Source organism: Cannabis sativa, chromosome 9, assembly GCF_029168945.1.
Source record: "Cannabis sativa cultivar Pink pepper isolate KNU-18-1 chromosome 9, ASM2916894v1, whole genome shotgun sequence".
In the NCBI taxonomy this organism is placed as follows: Eukaryota; Viridiplantae; Streptophyta; class Magnoliopsida; order Rosales; family Cannabaceae; genus Cannabis; species Cannabis sativa.
In genome coordinates, this window is record NC_083609.1 from 59,191,575 (window position 1) to 59,212,062 (window position 20,488).

At 34.4% G+C, this 20,488-nt stretch overlaps 1 protein-coding gene across 1 annotated transcript; it reads right to left on the bottom strand.

Annotated features, from left to right (window-relative positions):
- Window positions 1–520: 520 nt before the first annotated feature.
- On the bottom strand, window positions 521–13,619 carry LOC133030743 (disease resistance-like protein DSC1). The gene is made up of 6 exons (XM_061103554.1): window positions 13,077–13,619; window positions 11,040–12,162; window positions 10,598–10,888; window positions 9,262–10,332; window positions 7,889–8,561; window positions 521–1,144 (listed from the first exon to the last, which is right to left on the bottom strand). The coding sequence occupies exons 1-6, from the start codon at window positions 13,544–13,546 to the stop codon at window positions 924–926; spliced, it is 3,849 nt and encodes a 1,282-aa protein (XP_060959537.1). The 5' UTR covers window positions 13,547–13,619; the 3' UTR covers window positions 521–923.
- Window positions 13,620–20,488: the final 6,869 nt, after the last annotated feature.

Below are 20,488 nucleotides of genomic sequence, written 5' to 3' on the forward strand. Positions count from 1 at the left end.
TCGATCGGAGTGGTTCTGTGGGTCTCCGTCGGAGGCGTCTCGGTCGAAGGTGGCGGTCGTCTCGGTCGGAGGTGGGGGTCGTCTCGTGGTGGGAGGTGGGGGTCGCGCGGTTCGGTTCAGGCGAAGTGGGTAGAGAGAGTTTGTTTGAGAAAAAGAGAGAAAGGGTTAGAAATTATGAGGGTATTTTAGGGGTTTTGGTAAAAGTATCCTATTTTTGAAATTACCCTAATTATTGGTTTTCCTAACCAATTATCCCTTATAAAATGCATAAAAAATCAAATTTCCCTAACAAATTATATAACATATAAATATATATAAGTTTTTTAATAGAATTTAAATTTATAATTTTTCTTTATAACTCCAACTTTAATAATAGCAAAATGGGTTATGGTGGATCGACACGAACAGTAACACGATATAATTTTTTACAGGTCGGACTAGGATTAAGAAAATTTGACACGAGTCAAAAAAATCGACATGTGACACGAAATAATAACTAGTAGTGTTGAGTCTTGACAAATGAATTGAATGACTATTAATGATCAATTATTTTTTTATTAAAGGAGACTTTTAATAATCAGAGTAAATGCTACACAAATTAGTATTCACAATCCAACAAGAGAGAGACTCACTTAAAATTACAAACAAAATCAAAAATTTGTTAATTTCTTTTAAAAGTTTTCTCCTATTAATAAGAAGTAATCTCACTCTAAATACTACTCTAATTAAATTATTCATATAAGAGATTACAAACATTATTTTGTTCAAAAATACAAATATTTCAGTTTCACCAAATGAAGTAAACTGATACTGCACAGGTAGCCACAACAACATTGTAAAGTAGGCTACGATCACGATTAGTATTCAAACACACCAGCAAATTCAGGTAAGACTCCGACCAAATAACATTACCAAGCCAAGAATTAATTGTTTGCTGAAAAATGTTGTAATATCTGTTGGGCTTTTTGATTTAATTTCTGTACTTCTAACTTCATAGAGTCTATGGCTTCATCCTGAAATTGCTTTTCAAAAGTTGATGTGTTGGCTTGCTCTTGTACAACTCTATAACCAAATTCAACACTAACGTGGTCCTCTTCCTCCTCATCATATCCAGATTTCTTCCCAGTACCAAGCTCACAGAACTCTATAAGAATAGTATTAATTAATATTAATCTTCCACAAACTCATGTTGATTAAAATAAAAGGATAAAAAAAGGTTGTCATTTGGCAAGTCAATCTTAACAAGTAGGACTTATTGGTGATTAAGGGCATTCTCATCAGTAAGGATGTTCATTAGATCACACTAATATTTTTAGTTTATCCAAATCCGATCTGATCCAATTAATTTCAGTCATCCAATCAATCCAACATCTATTGAATACTGGATTGGATCGGTTCTATCTAATGGATGTATTTCAAATATATTTATTTGTTTAATTTAGGTTTATCTAATATTTTATACTTAGTATTTTTTTTTTGGATCGGATCAGATCTATCTAATATTTTAGGTTCAGATAGTATTGAATTGAATGGATCAATCCAATCCAAAAAACAAAGGTAAAACATTAATTTTAATTTTTATATTTGCATATATATTTTATGTATAATAATATAAAATTTAATTACTCATCCAAACTAAATGAAAATACTAATTAATTCGATTAGATGTTAAATGTATTGAATTTTTGGACACCACATCTAACATCCGATCCGATCTAATTGGATATATAAAAATAACATCAAATCCGATCCGATCACAATTGGATATCCAATGTGTGGCGGTCGGTTATAATTAGATGGGTCAGTTATCATTGGATTTGATCGATTTGTGCACACCCATACTTATTTACTCTATTATTTAAAATATTTTACAAAAATTTAGGTAACGTTTGGTAACAATTTTTTAATCAGTTTTCTGTTTTTAAAATTGAAAAAGTGAAAATATTTTTCAAAAACATGTTCTATAAAACTGTTTTTACTTTTTAATTTTTTAATTGAAAATCAAAATTTTAAAAACATAAAGTCACTTTCAATATTTTTTAAACAGTTTTCTTTTCTTAATCAATATTTTGGACTTCGATTAGACCCGAACCAAAATCCCCCCACGGCCCTAGCGCTGAACCCGATCTCTGACCTGAACCCGAATTCGACCCCAAACCTAGACCCTAAAATCAAAAAATAAAAATAAAAATGAATTTTACAAAACACACTTTTGTTTTTTTGTTTTTAAAGTTAAAAAACAAAAGTGGTTACAGAACGCATTTTTGTTTTTCAAAAACAAAAATTTTAAAAACAAAAATTTTACTTTCATTTTACGATTAAAAAATTAGAAAACAAAAGTGTTACAAACGGCACCTGAATTTTTTCTATTTCCTTCAAACTTTTACGTATAATCCTAGTTGATTGGACTTTTGAAAGCTATTTTTGGTTTCTGAAGCTCAAATATTAGAGAAGATACAGAGCGAGAGAGAGAGAGAGTAACAATTCCTTTTATTATGAATTGGATGAAAAATACAATAATGAAAGGAAAGCCTTATATAGGCAGAGAAACAATACAAATGGTAAATAACAGAATAACAACTTGTTATAACAGAATACCCTAAATGAACTAACTAACTTAACAGCCCCCTTCAAGATGGAGTGTAAAAATCTTTTACACCCATCTTGGAAATAATCTCATGAAAATGAGCAGGGAAAAGGGGTTTAGTAAAGATATCAGCTAGGTTCATTTTTGAAGGGACATGATTGAGTTTGAGGATGCCATTGGTGAGTTTCTCTCGGACGATGTGGCAATCAATTTCCACATGTTTGGTGCGTTCATGGAACACAGGATTCTCTGAGATATGGATTGCTGCATTGTTATCACAAAAGAGAAGAGCAGGAAGAGATATGTCAAGTCTGAAATCTTTGAGCAGGGAGATTATCCATTGTATTTCACAAGTGACATTGGCCATAGACCGATATTCTGCTTCAGCAGAGGAACGGGATATGGTTTGCTGCTTCTTTGACTTCCATGAGATGAGAGAGTCGCCTAGGAAAACACAGTAGCCCGATATAGAACGTCTGGTGTCGAGACAGGCGCCCCAGTCAGCGTCTGCAAAGGCCTGAAGGGTGAGTTTTGAAGCTGATGATGCATGGAAAAAAAGACCTTGACCAGGGGAGTTCTTCAAGTAGTGAAGTATTCTGTAGGCGGCATCTAAGTGAGGTTGTCGAGGTGATTGAGTGTATTGACTGAGTTTGTTGACAGCAAATGTAATGTCGGGCCGAGTGATGGTGAGGTAAGTCAATTTTCCAATGAGGCTTCGATATTGAGACGGGTTCTGCAGCAAGGTTCCTGAGTCTTTGTTTAGTTTGGTGTTTGGTTCCATGGGGGTGGATGCTGGTTTTGAGCCTAGGCAGCCGGTTTCTTCAAGAAGTTGCAGGGTGAAGGGTCTGTGTGAGACGGAGATGCCTTTGGAACATCGAGCTATTTCCAGACCAAGGAAAAAACGAAGGCTGCCAAGGTCTTTTAACTTAAACTGTGCATCAAGGCAGTTTTTAAATTTGTTTAGTTCATCAAGATTGTTAGTAGCAACAACAATATCGTCAACATAAATGAGTAAGGCAAAGAAAACACCTGGTGTATGTCTCAAAAATAGAGAATGGTCAGATTTGGAATGGTGGAATCCTTGCTGAATAAGATGACTGCTGAGTTTTGCATACCATTGTCTTGATGCTTGTTTTAAACCATACAAGCTTTTTTGTAATTTGCAAACTGCATTTGGTGGAATCACTCCTTTGGGAGTGTATCCTTGAGGTAGTTTCATATAAACATCCTCATGTAGATCACCATGGAGGAAGGCATTGTTAATGTCCATGTGATGTAAATGCCAATTATTGATGGCAGCAAGAGAAAAAAGGATTTTGAGGGTATTGAATTTTGCAACAGGAGCATAGGTATCGAAGTAATCAATACCTGGCTGTTGTGTATACCCTTTAGCAACGAGACGTGCCTTGCATCGTTCTACACTGCCATCTGGGTTATATTTTATTTTATAAACCCATTTGTTGTCGATGGCATGATGGCCATCGGGTAAGGTGACAATTATCCAGGTGTGGTTGTCCTCAAGAGCTTTGATTTCAATTCCCATTGCATTGTTCCATATTTTGTATTTACAAGCTTGGGAATAGGATTTGGGTTCAACCAATTTATGGGCAGCAAGTATAGCAGCTCTGAAGGTTTTGGAAAACCTGGTATAAGCCAGTGAATTTGTGAGGGGGTGAGATGTTGAGGCAGGGACCTGTAGGAAGTCACACATGTATTGTTCTAAATGTTTTGGCTTGTGTGATGACCTGCCAGATTTCGTGTGATGAACATCAGCTGGTTGTTGAAGACTGCTGGTGTTGAGGGGTTGTGTGTTGTCATTCGCAGCATTTGTGCTGCTGTCAGGTCGAAGATAATCACCTGTTGGTGTGTTGTTGCTGGTTTCAGCATTATTGCTGGTGTTAGCAGTGTTGCTGGTTTCAGCAGGGGTGCTGGTATGCTGTTCAGAAATAAATGGAGGGGAAATGGATGATGAAAAGAACTTGTCGATATCATCGTGGTGAGATCTGTTGAGCATAGGATATATAGTTTCATAGAAAAAAACATCTCTGCAATGAAAAATATTATTAGTAGCCATGTCAAGTAAAGTATAGGCCTTCATATGTTCAGGGTAGCCAATAAACACACATGCTTTTGATCTTGGAGAGAACTTATGGGAGTGAACAATGTTTGAAGCATAGGCCAAACACCCAAAATTCCTTAAATGGTCATACATAGGGGATTTGTGGTGAAGAATTTCATACGAAGTTTTATCTTTAAGTAAAATCGAAGGGGTTCTATTTATCAAATATATGGCAGTACGTACCATATAACTCCAGTATATCAGAGGGACATTGGACTGAATAGCAAGGGCCCGTGCAACATTTAGGATGTGTTGGTGTTTGCGTTCGACAACAGAATTTTGTTGTGGACGACCAACACATGAATTGTAATGGATGACCCCTTTGCTAGCAAAAAAATTTGACAGAGAGAGTTCCTTGGCATTGTCTGTGCGGACTGACTTAATGTGGGAGTTGTATTGAGTAGTGACAAGGCTGAAAAAATTTTTAATAATAGCAGGGGCATCAGATTTAGCATGCAAAAAATAGGTCCATGTATATCGTGAGTGATCATCAACTATAGTCAAAAAATATTTGTACCCTTCAATGGATTCGATATGGTAGGGACCCCAAATGTCCATATGTATGAGATCAAAAATAGTAGCAGCAATGTTATTGTGTGAAATAAAAGGCAATTTTTTTTTGTTTTGCATAATGACATGTTTTGCAATGAAAAAGAGAAGAATTATTTGGTGACAAGTGAAACATTTTATTGATTTTATTTGTAATCAATACAGAAGGATGACCAAGGCGGGAATGCCATTGGTTTTTATTACAAGAGACATTGCAAAAAAAAGGATTAGTGGCAGTAGTCTCTTGTTGAATGTAGTAGAGTTTGCCAAACTTCTTAGCAATCCCAGTCCTCAATGTCTGAGAAGACCCCTGAATAGAACAACAATCAGATGTGAATATTAATTTGGTAGAACAATGCTGTAACAATGAACTTACTGATAACAAGTTAAAACGAAATTGGGGAACATATAAGACATTTGTGAGAGTGATTTCTGAATTGATAATAACCGTGCCAACCTTTGCTATTTTAACTGAAGTGCCATCGGGAAGGGTGACACAATTAGCATGTGGTTTTGATTGGAAAGAGTGAAAACATCTATAATCAAAACAAACATGGTGGGTTGCCCCACTATCGATAATCCAAAAATTGTATGGAAAATCTGATTTGTTACCAGAAAAGTTGGTTGAAGCAGGAGTGTTGTTCGAAGTTGATGGAGTAGACTGAATTTGTTGTGCGAGCATTGAGATTAATTGTTGGCATTGGTCATTGGTAAGTTGAGAGGGGTGTAAATCAGTAGAGGATTCTGAGACTTGAGAAGCATGTGGCAGAGTCTTGTTGTTGTCTGGTTTTTTTGTTGAAGATTCCTGGGGTTTTCTATTGCCATATCCAGGGGGAAAACCATGCAAGAAATAGCATTTGTCCTTGAAATGCCCAGGTTTATGGCAATGAGTACACATGGGTCGCATTTTCTTGTTCTTGGAAGCAAGATTCGCAGCAGGATCGGGATCAATTTTTGGAGAATGAGTGCTGGTTTTTTGTGTTGTGGCAGCAGCAACTGGTAAATTTGGTCGATTACCAAGGCTTCTTTGGCGTTCTTGATGAACGATCATGGAAAAAACCTTATTCAAGGGAGGCCAAGGATCATAGAGTAAAATCTGAGCTCTAACAGAATGGAAAGATTCATTTAAACCAGTTAGGAATTGAAGAACCTGATCGTGATTGATTTGAGCTTGTCTTTGAGTTGCTGCAGCACAGGTACAAGGGATTCTTGAGCGAAGTTGATTGATTTCGTCCCAAATTGCAGTCAGCTTAGTGAAGTAAGTACTGACCGAGTCTTCTCCTTGATGCAGGTATATCAAAGATTCGTTGAGTTCGAATATCCGAGGTCCGTTTCCTTGATTGAAGCGATTATTGAGTTCTGTCCACATGGCTGCAGCTGTTTCAAGATACATTATGCTGCTCTTGATTTCTGGTGAAACAGAATGTAATATCCATGACATAACCATCTGGTTACATCGAAGCCAAGAACTAAGAAGAGGATCTTCAGGAGGTGGTTGCGGAAGCGTTCCATCAAGAAAAGGAGTTTTGTTTCGAGCTCCTATGGAGAGTTTGAAGTCTCGTTTCCATGGATGGAAATTGCGATCCGTGAGGACAGGGGTGGCAAGGGCCAAGCCAGGATGATCTGCGGAGCTGATGTAATACGGACTGCGTACATCTTCATAGGCTGGGCGATCTTGAGTAGTGGATCGATTTGCTGGTGCGTGTGATCGATTGACACCGGCTGAGGTTTGAGATGGTGGAGGAGCAACATGATCATGGGCATCGACCGTGGGGATATCGCCATCGGTGGTAGCAGAGGACGTTGCTCGTGTGCGCACCATTGTTGAATTCGTTTATGTCTGTAAGAGTTCTTGATGGTTGTTCAGGGTTGCATCTGATACCATATTAGAGAAGATACAGAGCGAGAGAGAGAGAGAGTAACAATTCCTTTTATTATGAATTGGATGAAAAATACAATAATGAAAGGAAAGCCTTATATAGGCAGAGAAACAATACAAATGGTAAATAACAGAATAACAACTTGTTATAACAGAATACCCTAAATGAACTAACTAACTTAACATCAAAAAAAAAACACTTAGGGTAACTAAGTTTCAGCTTTTGACTCTGAAAAATTCTTTTAGCATAAATATGTTTTAGTAGTTTTTAAAAGCAGAAGCTCAGTCAAACAATGTTAACTCCATACATCAGTTACTCAATTTTTTCTCCACGTAATTTCAATAATATATATATATATATATTATATACATATTATATTCATTTAATTTATTTCATATATTTATTAATATATATGATATGAAAGAAAAGGATAAAACAACAAAAAATAATAAAAATAAATATTTAGCTAATAGGTAAATTTTAGCTAAATTTATAAACACACTATATTCGTGAGTTAATGTTAAAGTATTATAGCTCATCTAAGGATAATTTTAAGAATTTTGAGCTATAGTTTAACTTGGTACCTATTATACCTTTCAATATATAGTGCTCTAAAACTATATTGTCACATAAGAGTATGTCAAATTCATGCGTGATTTATAAGTGGACCTATCACTAACTCTTTTATAATAGAGAAAAGTACTCTGAAATTTGGGAAACACAAAGAAAGTAAATGAGTTAGTAACAACTTGCCTCTAATGAGTGAAATAATCCAGAGGCATCCTCCGAAATTTGATTTTGTTCTGTTGATTTCCGTAGATTGTTGTTGGTCATCTATATCATCATCATCATCATCACCACCACCATCATTGTCATATGTTTCAATTATTGCATCACTTTGCTCAGACAAACCAGTGCTGAAACCGAATCTAGCTGCCTCTTGGCGATACAACAGGTGAATACCACACTTTTCAACAACACAGGAGTTCACTTTTCTGTCCCAACTATCTATTGCATAGAATTCAAACCATGCCTCACTAAATGTATCTGTTGCTTCCATTTCATGAAGATACAAACCATAGTCATACCATATGAACAAGTGATCTGAGTTGAGACATCTTAATCTTATGGATGTATCTTCATCATTATTATCTTGACTATTATAACCCCTCAAAAAGCTTTTGCATTTATGAGTATTACCATTCTTGTCTAGGAAATTTAATTCACAGTGGAAATGGATTTGCTGATGGAAATTGTCCTCTGAAAAAGGCGCTGCAACAACACATAGAGAAAATCCCAAGAAGTTGGAGTTCCTCCATTGATGTGGAAGCTTAACGTGTATGGAAGACCCGTTGCGTCGGTAGTTGAACCACTTAGGAATTTGATTCCCAGGATAACAAATGCTAACAGAAGAACATTCAGGTACCTGTAAAATCCAAACAGATTAATTAATTTATTTATTTTCTTACGATAACTTTTGAACGAGGAACTCTGCTTGTGTTTGAAAGAGTTTGTACATAAAGTGTACAATTCATAAACATGTTTGGAGAATTGGAGTGATCAATTGGTTTACATAATTAGCTTTGTTATGACAAAATATTAAACAATTCATGGGATAACTTGTCAATCCCCGTTGTTCACAGATAGTTAATTTTTTTTTTTGCTGGAAGTTGAGAGATAGTTCATTAGTTACTAATTATTAGTTCTTCTAGACATTATAAAATCAAGAAAGAGTTTAAGAAAGAGAGGAAGATAAAGGAATTGAAGAAGAAGAAATCAGTCTTATTGATGAGAATCCCCAAAGTTCGGGTTATATACAATCAAGAATATATACAAAGGTGGCTAACAGAATTAGCAACTTGATGATTAACTAATACAGCTAAATTACCACCTAATTTAATACTAACTAGTCATCTGTCCTAATACTAATTATTGTAATCTTTATTACTTAAGTTAATGAGAATGTGAAGAACCATTCACACTCAATATTATTTTCCTAATAAGGAAAAGCTTACTTTGCATTATGTTGTTTTTATTAGTTTATTATTGGCTATTGAGTCCATAATCTTACAAATCGTATTATATTTTTACACATTATCAATATAAGAGTTAAAAGGGAGTCTTACTTGTTTCGAGCGAGAGAAAGTTGCCATGCGCAAGATTCTTAGACGAGCCTCATTTATCAAGTTGTTGCGCGCATTGTGATCCAATCTTAAGCAGTTCAAAAATACAAGCTCCTCGCTACGAACAGGGAAATGATCCCAACCTTGTTGTGTAAGGGCTAACTTACTTACAGTGGACATAGTTTTCAATGATGTGCAACCGTGCGCATCAACAAACTCTATAAACAACGGAATCTCTGGTAAGGCTCGAAGATTCTTACAATTGCTTATGTCAAGTTGTTTCAGCTTCAAAAGTTTGCTAATACTTCCAGGTACTCTATCAATTATGCTTCCACTTAAATCCAAACTTTCTAATGAGGCTAGCAAACCGAGCTGCTCAGGAATTTCTAACAGGCTGCAGTTGCTGAGGTTCAGTCGACTCAAAGACTTTAAACCTACAGACATTGTTGGAGGTAATGCATTTAGCTTCATGCAACCAGAAACATTGAGAATAACAAGCTTTTCTAACTGGCATATACTTTTCGGGATCAGCTCAAGCTCGCGACACTGCTGCAGTTCTAGTGTTTTGAGACGAGGAAATTTTGCAATGGAAGAAGGCAAATCTCTGATTGCTGTGTTTCTTAGATAAAGGTGTTCTAAATTTTTCATTGGTTCAAAGATTTCAGGTAGATTCGACAACTTTGTGCAACCATTCAAGTTGAGATATTGAAGTGATATGAATTTTTCAAAGCTACTTGGTGACAATCTCTCAAGCCTTTTACAGTTAGCAAGTAATAGTGTCTGAAGACAAGTGAGAGATTCAATTGATGAAGGTGGAACTTCATGTATGTTTGTTCCGCTCATATGTAATCTTTGTAAATTCCTTGGAAGTTGTGGAAACTTGTGTATAGAAGAACAACCACTGATATCAAGTGTGGTAAGCTTAGGAAGATATTCCAAATGAAAAGAAGCTTCGGTTAAGCTTCGACAATGCTCAAGGTTTATAGACTCTAAATTTGGAGCCCGGATGAGACTGGGAATGTGAGTCAATCGAACAGAATAACTAAGATCCATCTTCCTCAAGTTCACAAGATCCTGTCAAAACAACAAATGTATAACAGTCAACTTGTAGAAGTCAAGTGTCACTTGTATCTATGTTTTTGGTATTTTGACAACTCTTACAACTTTTTTTTTGTTTCTATGTAACAGTCAACAACATAGATATAGACATAGATATATTTTGAACTTTGTTTTCGGCCACCGTAAATTATTTTAAGTTTTTAAAAAACAGTTGAAATGTCTGATATATAAGAAATCATGCATAAAGTTAAATAGATAAATTCCTGATCTACTTAATTACCTGGACTCCATCCCACATTTTCTCCAAATTGCTATATGGCATGACAAGTTCAACAAGATTTTTCAATGAGAAGCCTTCAGCCAAAGATGTCAAAGGGAATTCCTCCCAGTACAAATACCTAACCGATTTAATCTGTTCAGAGAAAGATTGCAAAGACATCATTGTGTTGGTAGAAGAACGGATTTCGAGCAATCTTAGATTCCTCATACTCTTGAAGACTTTATTCAATTGAACTTCTCCAATTTCAGACATGTCAAGACATATTCCTTCAACATTTAGAGCAGCAGATTCCTATACAGTAGTACCATTAAGAAAACATGCTATTAGATAGATATGGTGAAAATATGCATTGCATACATACATTACTTTATACTATACAGAACAGAAGTGTCTATAAATGTTTTAATAATTAGCATCAACTGTTTATTTTCTTTTCACTTACTGTGTTATGTTCAAAGATGTGTAGAATGTTTTCATTAGTAAGCAACCTACTCCTCTTGTTAGTATCACGACGAACAATTTCACGAGCCATTTCAACAATCAAATCATGCATCTTAATATGATTGTTGGCATCAAAAGTCAATAGAAATTTGTCCCTCAGATCATTCACCACGTTACTAGTAGAGAAATCTCGGCCATCAAGTATATTTTCCACAGTTTCTCGGTCCTTGTTTCTGAAAAAACATGCAGTATCCAAAAATACGCCTTTTTCATTGTCGTCTAGTTCATCGAAACTTATTTTCACCACATTTTGAATTCCTATGTTGGGAATTCTTCTCAGCTTAGCCAATGCTTTCTCCCAATCTTGTTTGCTCTTGTATTTCAAACATGATGCCAAAACTCTAAGAGCCAGTGGAAGTCCTTGAACATATTCCACAATCTCTTTTGACAACTCTGTGTAATCTATTTCGGAGAAATTTCTTTCTCTTGATGCAATCGAACGAAAAAGTTGCAAAGCCTCTTCATAGTTCAAATTTTCAACCTGATATACTTCATTAGCTCCAATATTTTTAAGCACTTGCAGACTTCTAGTTGTAACAATAATTCTACTTCCATAGCCAAACAGATCATGTTCTCTTGATAAAAACTCAAATTGATTTGAATTATTCACATCATCAAGAACTGTAAGAACTCTTTTACGACGAAAACCATCTTTAGAATAAATACTGCTACTCGATGTCGACCCAAAAGACAACGAATATTGATCATCATCACTACTTAAACTTTCTTCCTCAAACAGTTCACCAATAAGCTTATTCCGTAGATTGATTAGTTCTTGACTATTTGATACTTTGTCAACATTTCCAAGAAAGCAGCTACTTTCAAACTGAGAAGCAACACGTTCATACACAACACGAGCTAGAGTTGTCTTACCTATACCACCTGCACCCAAAATCCCTATAATACGAACTTCTGGTGACCCAATGCGTAGCAAGGATATGATCTTCTCCACACGGGATTCAATTCCAACCAAGTACTCTGATTCCTTATTATCTAATGATTTTAGTTTATTCAATTTACTCAAAACATCTTCCACAAGTAACTCAACCAATTCGGACTCAGACCTATTAAGAAAGTAATCATTAATATCTAGTGTTTATGAAAAAGCCACCCATTCTCTTTAATTAGTTAGTACAAGGAGGTAGTCAAAAACTAAGAACTCAAATGAATCAGTCAAGGTAAGACACACTAACGTGGCGTTTGGTTAGAGGTAATGAAATGGAATGCAATGTAAAAGAATCTATTTTTGTTCCATTTCGTTCTTTGATTGCATTTTAAAGTATTGAAATGTCATTTAAATGAAATGACTTTTCTATAAATTTGGTGAATGGGGCTATTCCATTTTGAAATGGAAACTCATTCCAATAGAATGAATATGAGAAAAGATCTAATAATATATTTATCAATTTCTTTTATGCATTTTAAATATCTTTACATTTCATTCTATGCTTATTCCTTTTTCATTCCCATTCTTATTCCAATTTTTTTATTCCTCCCAACTAAATGCAACCTAAGTTTGGTTCCCAATGAGAGAAATCTAAAAAAAGTGCTACAAAGTTTTACATTGACAATGTGTGAGAGCTAATACTATATACAAGACGTAATTTACTCTTTTCATTCTCAATTGGGGTTCGTTTGGGAAGCTGATTTTCAATAGGCATGCTCAACATAGCACAATTAACACATATATCAGCCCTAAAAGAAACAAAACGGCTAAAGATTATTTTCCAATTCTCATTTACAACAAATTTGAAGTTAGAATAAATAGAAATTTGTCTCCCTCAACTATTGTCCTTGAAGAGTTTATTTTTTATTGTAAAAATTCTCATTAGCATGTAATTATTACAGATATATATAGATATACAAATGAATTATGTCCTAGTTTTGATGAACCAAACATGCTTAACTAATTTTTGTAAAAAGAAAAACGTAATTAATTCGATGTTATAATAAGTAGAAAATTTAATAGTTTACTTACTTAATGATTGAAGAAGTAAAGTTAAACTGAGTATTGGTTGCTACAGCCTCAAAAGCTCTTCTCCATTCATCCACTCTATCTGGTTCAAACAGAGTAACCATTTTCCCTAATTGTTCCCTCACATGAGATTGATCTACATGGTAAAACACTGGAATAACAAGTTCCTGTTTCAATTGATTTGTGTTGCATTTCATTAATAAATACACAAGCTCATCCAAACACTTTGGGGACGAAGCATAGTTTTCAGAGAAAATAACTATAAATAGCTTCGATTCAGATATTTCTTCTTTTCCTGCTTCCTGTTCCTGACTTTTGAGATCCACATATGTGTAGATATTCTTCCGATGTAAGGCCGCATAGAGATTGCTAACAAAATTCTTATTAACCTTGTCTGATCTGAAATTCAGAAATACATCATACTTTTTTGGGGTGAAATTATTGGAAGAAGATGAAGAAGAAGAAGAAGCCATGTTCAAGTTGGATCCTAGCTATTAGAAACTTTTCTTTGATATTATTGAGGCTGTTGAAAATAATGATGGACTTATTACAAGTCAATGAAATTGAGTTTTTTAATATCTCATTTTTTACAATAACTTAAAAGAGAATATTTACAATAATTTAGTGTGCATGTGTCTTGGACATTTGTTAGGACAATTCACAAGTACTAAATATTAAATATTAGAGTTATTATTATTTAATTATTAATTTAAATAATAATAATAAAATTAAATTTAATATAATTTTAAATTTATTTATAAAAAATATATATTAAAAAAATAACTTTAAATATTTTAAATAAGAATAATTTACTCTATAAATATCTAAGTTTAACTCTCGGTTATAAATAATTTAGGTATTATTTCCGTTTAAAATTAAACTTACGTACTTATCTGCAGTCACAAGTTAAACTTAGGTATTTATGACGCAAATTACTCTTTAAATAATATAACTAATGAATTTGTTATAAAGTATTATTCAAATTTAAATTAAAATTTATATACAAAAATAATTATTTAATTTTATTGATACTTTTATATTAAATTTAAATATTGAAAACTAATTTTTTTCATGAAAGAAAATAATTAATTTTGAAATCTTGATCTTGGAGTAAGGAATTGAAGTTAACTTGTTGAGTTTTTGGTGTTTGGGCTTGAGGAAGTTTTTTGAGGAAGTGAATTGTTCATTTTTATTTCTAGTTGTGAGTTCATTTCTTAGAATTTGAAGCTTACATGATATGTGTTTATGATGTTCTTGATTTAGATTTTGGTATGCTATTGTTGGAATTCGCTTGGAGAAGTAATTGAGGTAGCTAATTCATCTCTAATTGCTTTTAATTCTGAATCTTTATCTATGATTATTGATTTTGCATGATGTGGTTTCTTGAGTGTATTTGACATGAATATATGGTGATAAATTCATGAATAATATGCTTGATTTTTTGTGTTGTTTGAGGTTTGCAAAACCTAGATTTTAGGTCAATTTATTTTGTTGAGAAATGATTGAATTTTAAGCATGTTTTGAGCTTAGGTTTGTGCTTAGTTTTCTAAGTTTGATTATGTAAATTTTGAAAAAATTTGAACTTGAATGTGTGTGTATTAGACATGTGATATTTATTTTATTTTGAACTTGCATACACTCTTGTGATCCGTGTTTCCTGTAAAGGACACGTGGACGCCATGTCAGCACTAAAAGCCCATCAGTAGGCCCAAAGAAGATAATTTGGGTCAAGCCCAAGTTAGACAAGACTTTCCAAGAAGGTATCTTAGCTCCATAATCAAACAAGCTTCCACCAAGGACAGCTTGTATCCGGAAGTAGTTCTAGTACCATGATTCTAGAGGGCCAAACAACGTAATAACGGAAGACCAGTTTAGTTTCTCTTTTTATCCAAGTGTACAGAATAAGTAATTAGCTCTCCTTAAATCTCAGCCAAAGGATCCTATCAACCCAAAAAACGAAATTACCTAAAATGGAGATCAAGCAATTAATTCATAATTAATTGCCCACAATTATAAGACATGATATTGACAGCTTAATCGTATCTAATCTGCTTAGTCAGCACATCGAATCTTTCATGGTCTGGGCCTCACAAAGACAACCCAATTTATGTATTTTCATGTAAATTCTCCCATTAGAGGGAAAAAGAAAAACTAGGTAGAGTTCCTGTAAACACTATAATACCCAACAAATCCTTCGAATTAAGGGTTGAACTCTCTTACAATACTTGCTCAAAAAAAAATAGAGAACTTATACTCATTGTATTCCCAAAGACTTTTCTAGCTAAAAATACATAATAATATCGACTCGTAGACTAAGGCTCGTTAACGCCCCAATCACGTAAAAACTTTGTGCGTTGTTCTATTTCTTTCTTTGAATTATTTATTTCTTCAGTTCTAATTTTTTAATATTGGTTTTTCGAAAATCTCGGTAAACATTTTGGTGCTTTAGCCAACTGAGAGCTGAAGGAAACAGTGATATCATCTGAAGATTACATCCAGTAATCATGGTACTCACCTGAACTAAATTTGGTCTTCACTTTACTAGACCTAGTGCTAAGGCGGGCGATACAAAAGATCCAAATGAGGTGACCAGTCGCCACAAAGATCAACGTGACAAATACCAAAATTGAGACGATCCCATAATCGAAGATAGAGAATAGAGGATGATCCCCAAGACACGCAAAGATCAACCTTTTTAGAATTAAAATTTTGCTATAACAACATTGTATCAAGAACTCTAATGCAAAAGGGCAGAAACTTTGACTGATTTCTTGACAAGAGCCTAAGGGTTCATCAACTTAAAAGATGCTTATGCCTAAGCTTACGGAGTACTTCTAGCACCTTCCACTAATATAGCAACTGCCCAGACTTCACAAATGGTTGTTCTGTCAATTTATCCTCTTACAAATACCTTTACAACTCTTACAATTTACGGACTAAGTGCTTTTGCACAGCCAGCTGCACAAGCTAGTTTCTCCAGATTTAGAGTGGTATAAACTAGATACAGTGCCGCTCTCGGATAAACAAACCAAAAAGGGAGAACTCTAGAGTCCAATGTAAGTCGATCTCAAAGCAAGAGAGGTTCCAAAGGTCCAAGTCGGAGTGATTCTACAAAGAAAGGTCAATAATTAAGATATTCTAAGTACACAAGCCTTATTGATACTCATGAGAATGTTTATAAGGAAACTTGTAACATGGTACATTACAAGAAGCCTCCGCTAATGTACAAGGGTGGAAAACAGAAAAGAGATCCAAATAAGAGGTGCTTGTTGGGTTTTATGCCCTAAATAAAACTCATTTCATATAATCAGATTTACTTATTAATAAAGATCAGAAATAACATTTTATGTTGCATGGTTCACATGATTTATTTCATGATTATATGTATATATGTATGAATTCTTTTTAAGTCCAAAACATATGAGTTGGTTAAAGATTATAGTGTTGTCAGCACAGTGGAATATAATCTTAAATTATACGTTCAAAAGTTGATTCCCTGATTTGTCAGAACACTGGATTTAGACTGACATGGTATAATCAGCGATAGGTATTCTTACACCTTGGAAAAGTGTTATGTCCTTTCCAGGACATTGGCAAAGTTTACCAGTATCGGATGTATGGAGTATACATCGGAAGGGACCGATATTGAACTTTGATTAGATATGTTAAAACTTACCGTAATATCTATTCAATTCAATATCACATGTTGATCCTAGATCAAATGATCGGAATCCTGATATGGTTAGGCTCAATCTCAAGAGTGTTATTCGTGTTCTTTGATTTGTTAAGTTAAGCCTACTTTTGGGTTAGGGTGATACTTACATTTTGGGAACACGGTAGTGCAATTGAGTGGGAGCGCTAACATAAATATGGAATCTATAGCTTCTATTTGGCAAATAGAAGTAAAGGATGATTTCCTTCGAGATTAACCAAACGAAGATAAATGGTGGAGATCTCATTTCACTTAGGTGAAATATCATTTATACAGGGTTAAGTGTTATAAGGATAAAATACATTGCAGGGTGTGACGGTAATTTAATCCCTGTAAAGTGTAAATCATCTATATAGAGGATCATTGATCACATTAGGGTTATAACAATGGATAACTAATGACGTGTCTATATCGTGGAACATATAGAGCGTTTCTATATGACTGAGAGTGCAATTCCAAGTTCTAAGTGTGGATTCAATGAGGAATTAATAAGTTAGGGAATTTACTTGGTAAATTCGGTTCGACTTATTGGAAGCTCGGTTATATAGACCCATGGTCCCCATACTAGTTGAGACCATACTGTTTGTAAGACTTAGTTAATTGATTTTAATTAATCAATTATAATTCTAAAAGTTAGACTATGTATACTTTATGAATTCTCACAGTTTAAGGATGAAATCGTAAAGAAATGGGTTTCTAGGTTTAATTATTAATTAAGAGACTTTGTATGTCTAATTAATAATTATTTTAAATGACAATATTATTTAATAATCTATTTTAGTTATTAAATAATTAGTTTTTGCATTTAAATGATTAGAATTAGAAAAATGGTATTTTTGGAGAAATTGAAATAAAATTGAGGAAACTGCAAAATCCAAGTGAGGCCCATATCACCCTATGGCCGGCACCTCTTTGTGTGTTTCCCAATTATTATTTTCAATTTTAATTGCCATGTAATTGCTAATCAAAGCCTAGCAAAAATAGGAAAGTGATTGATCACACTAAATAAGGCAGTTAATTGATTACACAGTAATTAAGGAAACTGTTTTATTTGGAAAGTTGTGCTCTCCCTTCTCCCTATATAAAGCAACCTTTGTTCTCTTCTCTTGTAAGCCATAAGCCACGAAATTCAAGAGAGAAAAAGAGAGAAAAATTCGAAATCCTTGTGAGATGAGTAGTGCCCACACACATCAAGTGGTATCTCAATCATAGTATGTAAGACTATGGAAAATTTGCATCAAAGAAGGAGAAAAGAAGATCCAGGTTCAGATCTTGGTGATGCTCTGCTACAGAAAGGAATCAAGGGCTAGAGATCTGAACGGAAGGAGTCATATTATTCCGCTGCACCCACTGTAAAGTTTTCTAACTTTATATGTGTTTATTTTCATTGTTTTAGAATTCATATTAGGTTGTTAATCCAACATACTTGTTAGTAAATCTAGATCCTGGTAAAATAATTTCCAACAGTGCTAATACCATAGTGACATCGAGCATACCACCAATGAATGTGATTATCTGAGAGATGAGATTTAAGAATTATTCTGAAATGGCCATTTATTCAATTGGGTAAGGATACTAGTCATTTATCCTAGATAAGTAGTAGCACATAGGCAGCTTTTATTCCAAGAAACATGGAGCCATTAATTCTCCTAAGGAAGCAGGCCATCCACAAGTTCTTGTATTCAAGCTCCCAATGCACAGGCCCCTCAAGGGATACAAAATGCTCCAACAGCAAGACCTGTCACTGCTCCCAATCCTAAAAATCCATACCCTCCTAGAGCAGCTTAGCCAACTATAGATGGCCATGTGGCAACCATTTCTACAGGACCACACATTGTCGAAAGCACCCGTAATGCACAAAAAAGGTACCTGAATGAGTCAAATCAAGATGAAACTCACAGTTTGGTACAATCACCTACTCAGCACCCTCAAATGATGAATCTTCCAATGACCTTCACGAAAGATGATGAAAAGCATGTGCATTTTCCTCACAACGATCCTTTGGTGATAGAAGCGCAGATTGCAAATAAAAGAGTTTTCAAAATTCTTGTCGATAACAAAAGCTTTGTTAACATCATTTTTAAAGATACTTTTAAAGCCATTGGTCTTGGGGAAACCAACATGTAACCTTGTTTAATTCAACTGCAAGGCTTTAATGGAGACACCTTGGTCCTAATGGGAAAGATACAACTACCTATAACCATAAACAGAATAGTGTTTGGAAACAACACAATGTCATCCTTCAAGTATTGTACCTTTATGGTGGTTGATTGTCCAACTACTTACAATGTCATTCTAGGATGACTTTTTCTAGTTGACTTTGGAACAGTAACATCCATTCGCCATCTGTGTTTGAAATTCCCATGTGATACTAGAAGCGTTGGAACAGTTATAGGCAACTAGAAGAGTGCAAGGAGTTGCTACAATGTTTCAACAAGAATTGTTCTCATGGTTTAGGAAGGAAATACAACAGAGGCCAAAACACCATCCCAACCTTCCGAAACAAGATCAGTTATGTTGTTGAAGCTTTCAATTCAGTTACTCGTCATTACATTGTAACGTTCCCCTAGAAAGTACGACCGAACCCATCTTTCAAATTTAATTTCCTCAAGATATAATGTAACTGCAACATTCATTGTCTAAATCCTCTCAAATTTTCTATGAAACTCTATTTTAAAAAACGTGTAAGCACAAGTGTAAATATGATTCGTGAATACATCAATTTTGAACTTGTGGTTGCATTCATAATAATGTGGTGGTAGCATGCACCATGGTGTGCATCAGGAAACACGAGCTCTAAAGCATGAATAATATTTTGATGCCTATCAGACACGAAGGCTAAGTTCTCAACATCACCAATCGCTTCTTTCAAGTATCTTATAAAAAACTACCAGTATAGTGATAAAAAAGTTCTTAAAAAACTATAAATTTGTAAAATATCAGACACCATCGGGCCCATATCAAACAAATATCGAACCACTTCTTAACAATTTCAACAAATAAAAATCGGACTCCATCGAACAAACAATTTGAACCTGGCCCATAAAACCACATTCTAATTTACCATTAGACAAACAATCAGACTCCCTAACCTAAACCATCAGACCTATTTAGACATCACCCTTAACTTCGAATCTAAACAAACTATCGAACCCCGACAAGATAAAAAAAAAAACTAAAACTAGCTAGAAATTGCAAAAAACTTGAAGAACAACTATTTCCACACAAAAACAGCAACAACTAACAAATTGAGCATCAAAACAACATTATAAACTAAATATAATAACCAACAACAAGATTAAACAAAGTAAAATCATTACTCATTAAATCCGAGTTTGATGTTCCATCCACAAAAAAAAAAAAAAAAAAAACCATCTACCAAAGTACCTATTATATGAGGTTCTAGTGTAGTTTGTATGAAAATTTAGTATTATTTGGTTAGAAAATGAGTGAAGAGAATGAGGTTTGTGAGTAGGGTAGTGAGAATTAATGAAGAGAGAACAAAAAAGAGAGGATAGAAGAGAAGAGATGTGAGTTAAGGCTAGAGGAGTATTATGGGAATAACATATAATGTTGACTTATTCTCTTAATATTGCCCTAAGGAACCAATTTTCTCCCTAGGCAAAATTCCCATTTAATTAGGTGAAGAAAAAAAAAAAAAACATGGTCCCCACCATATGGAGGAAAGCACATGCTTAGTAGA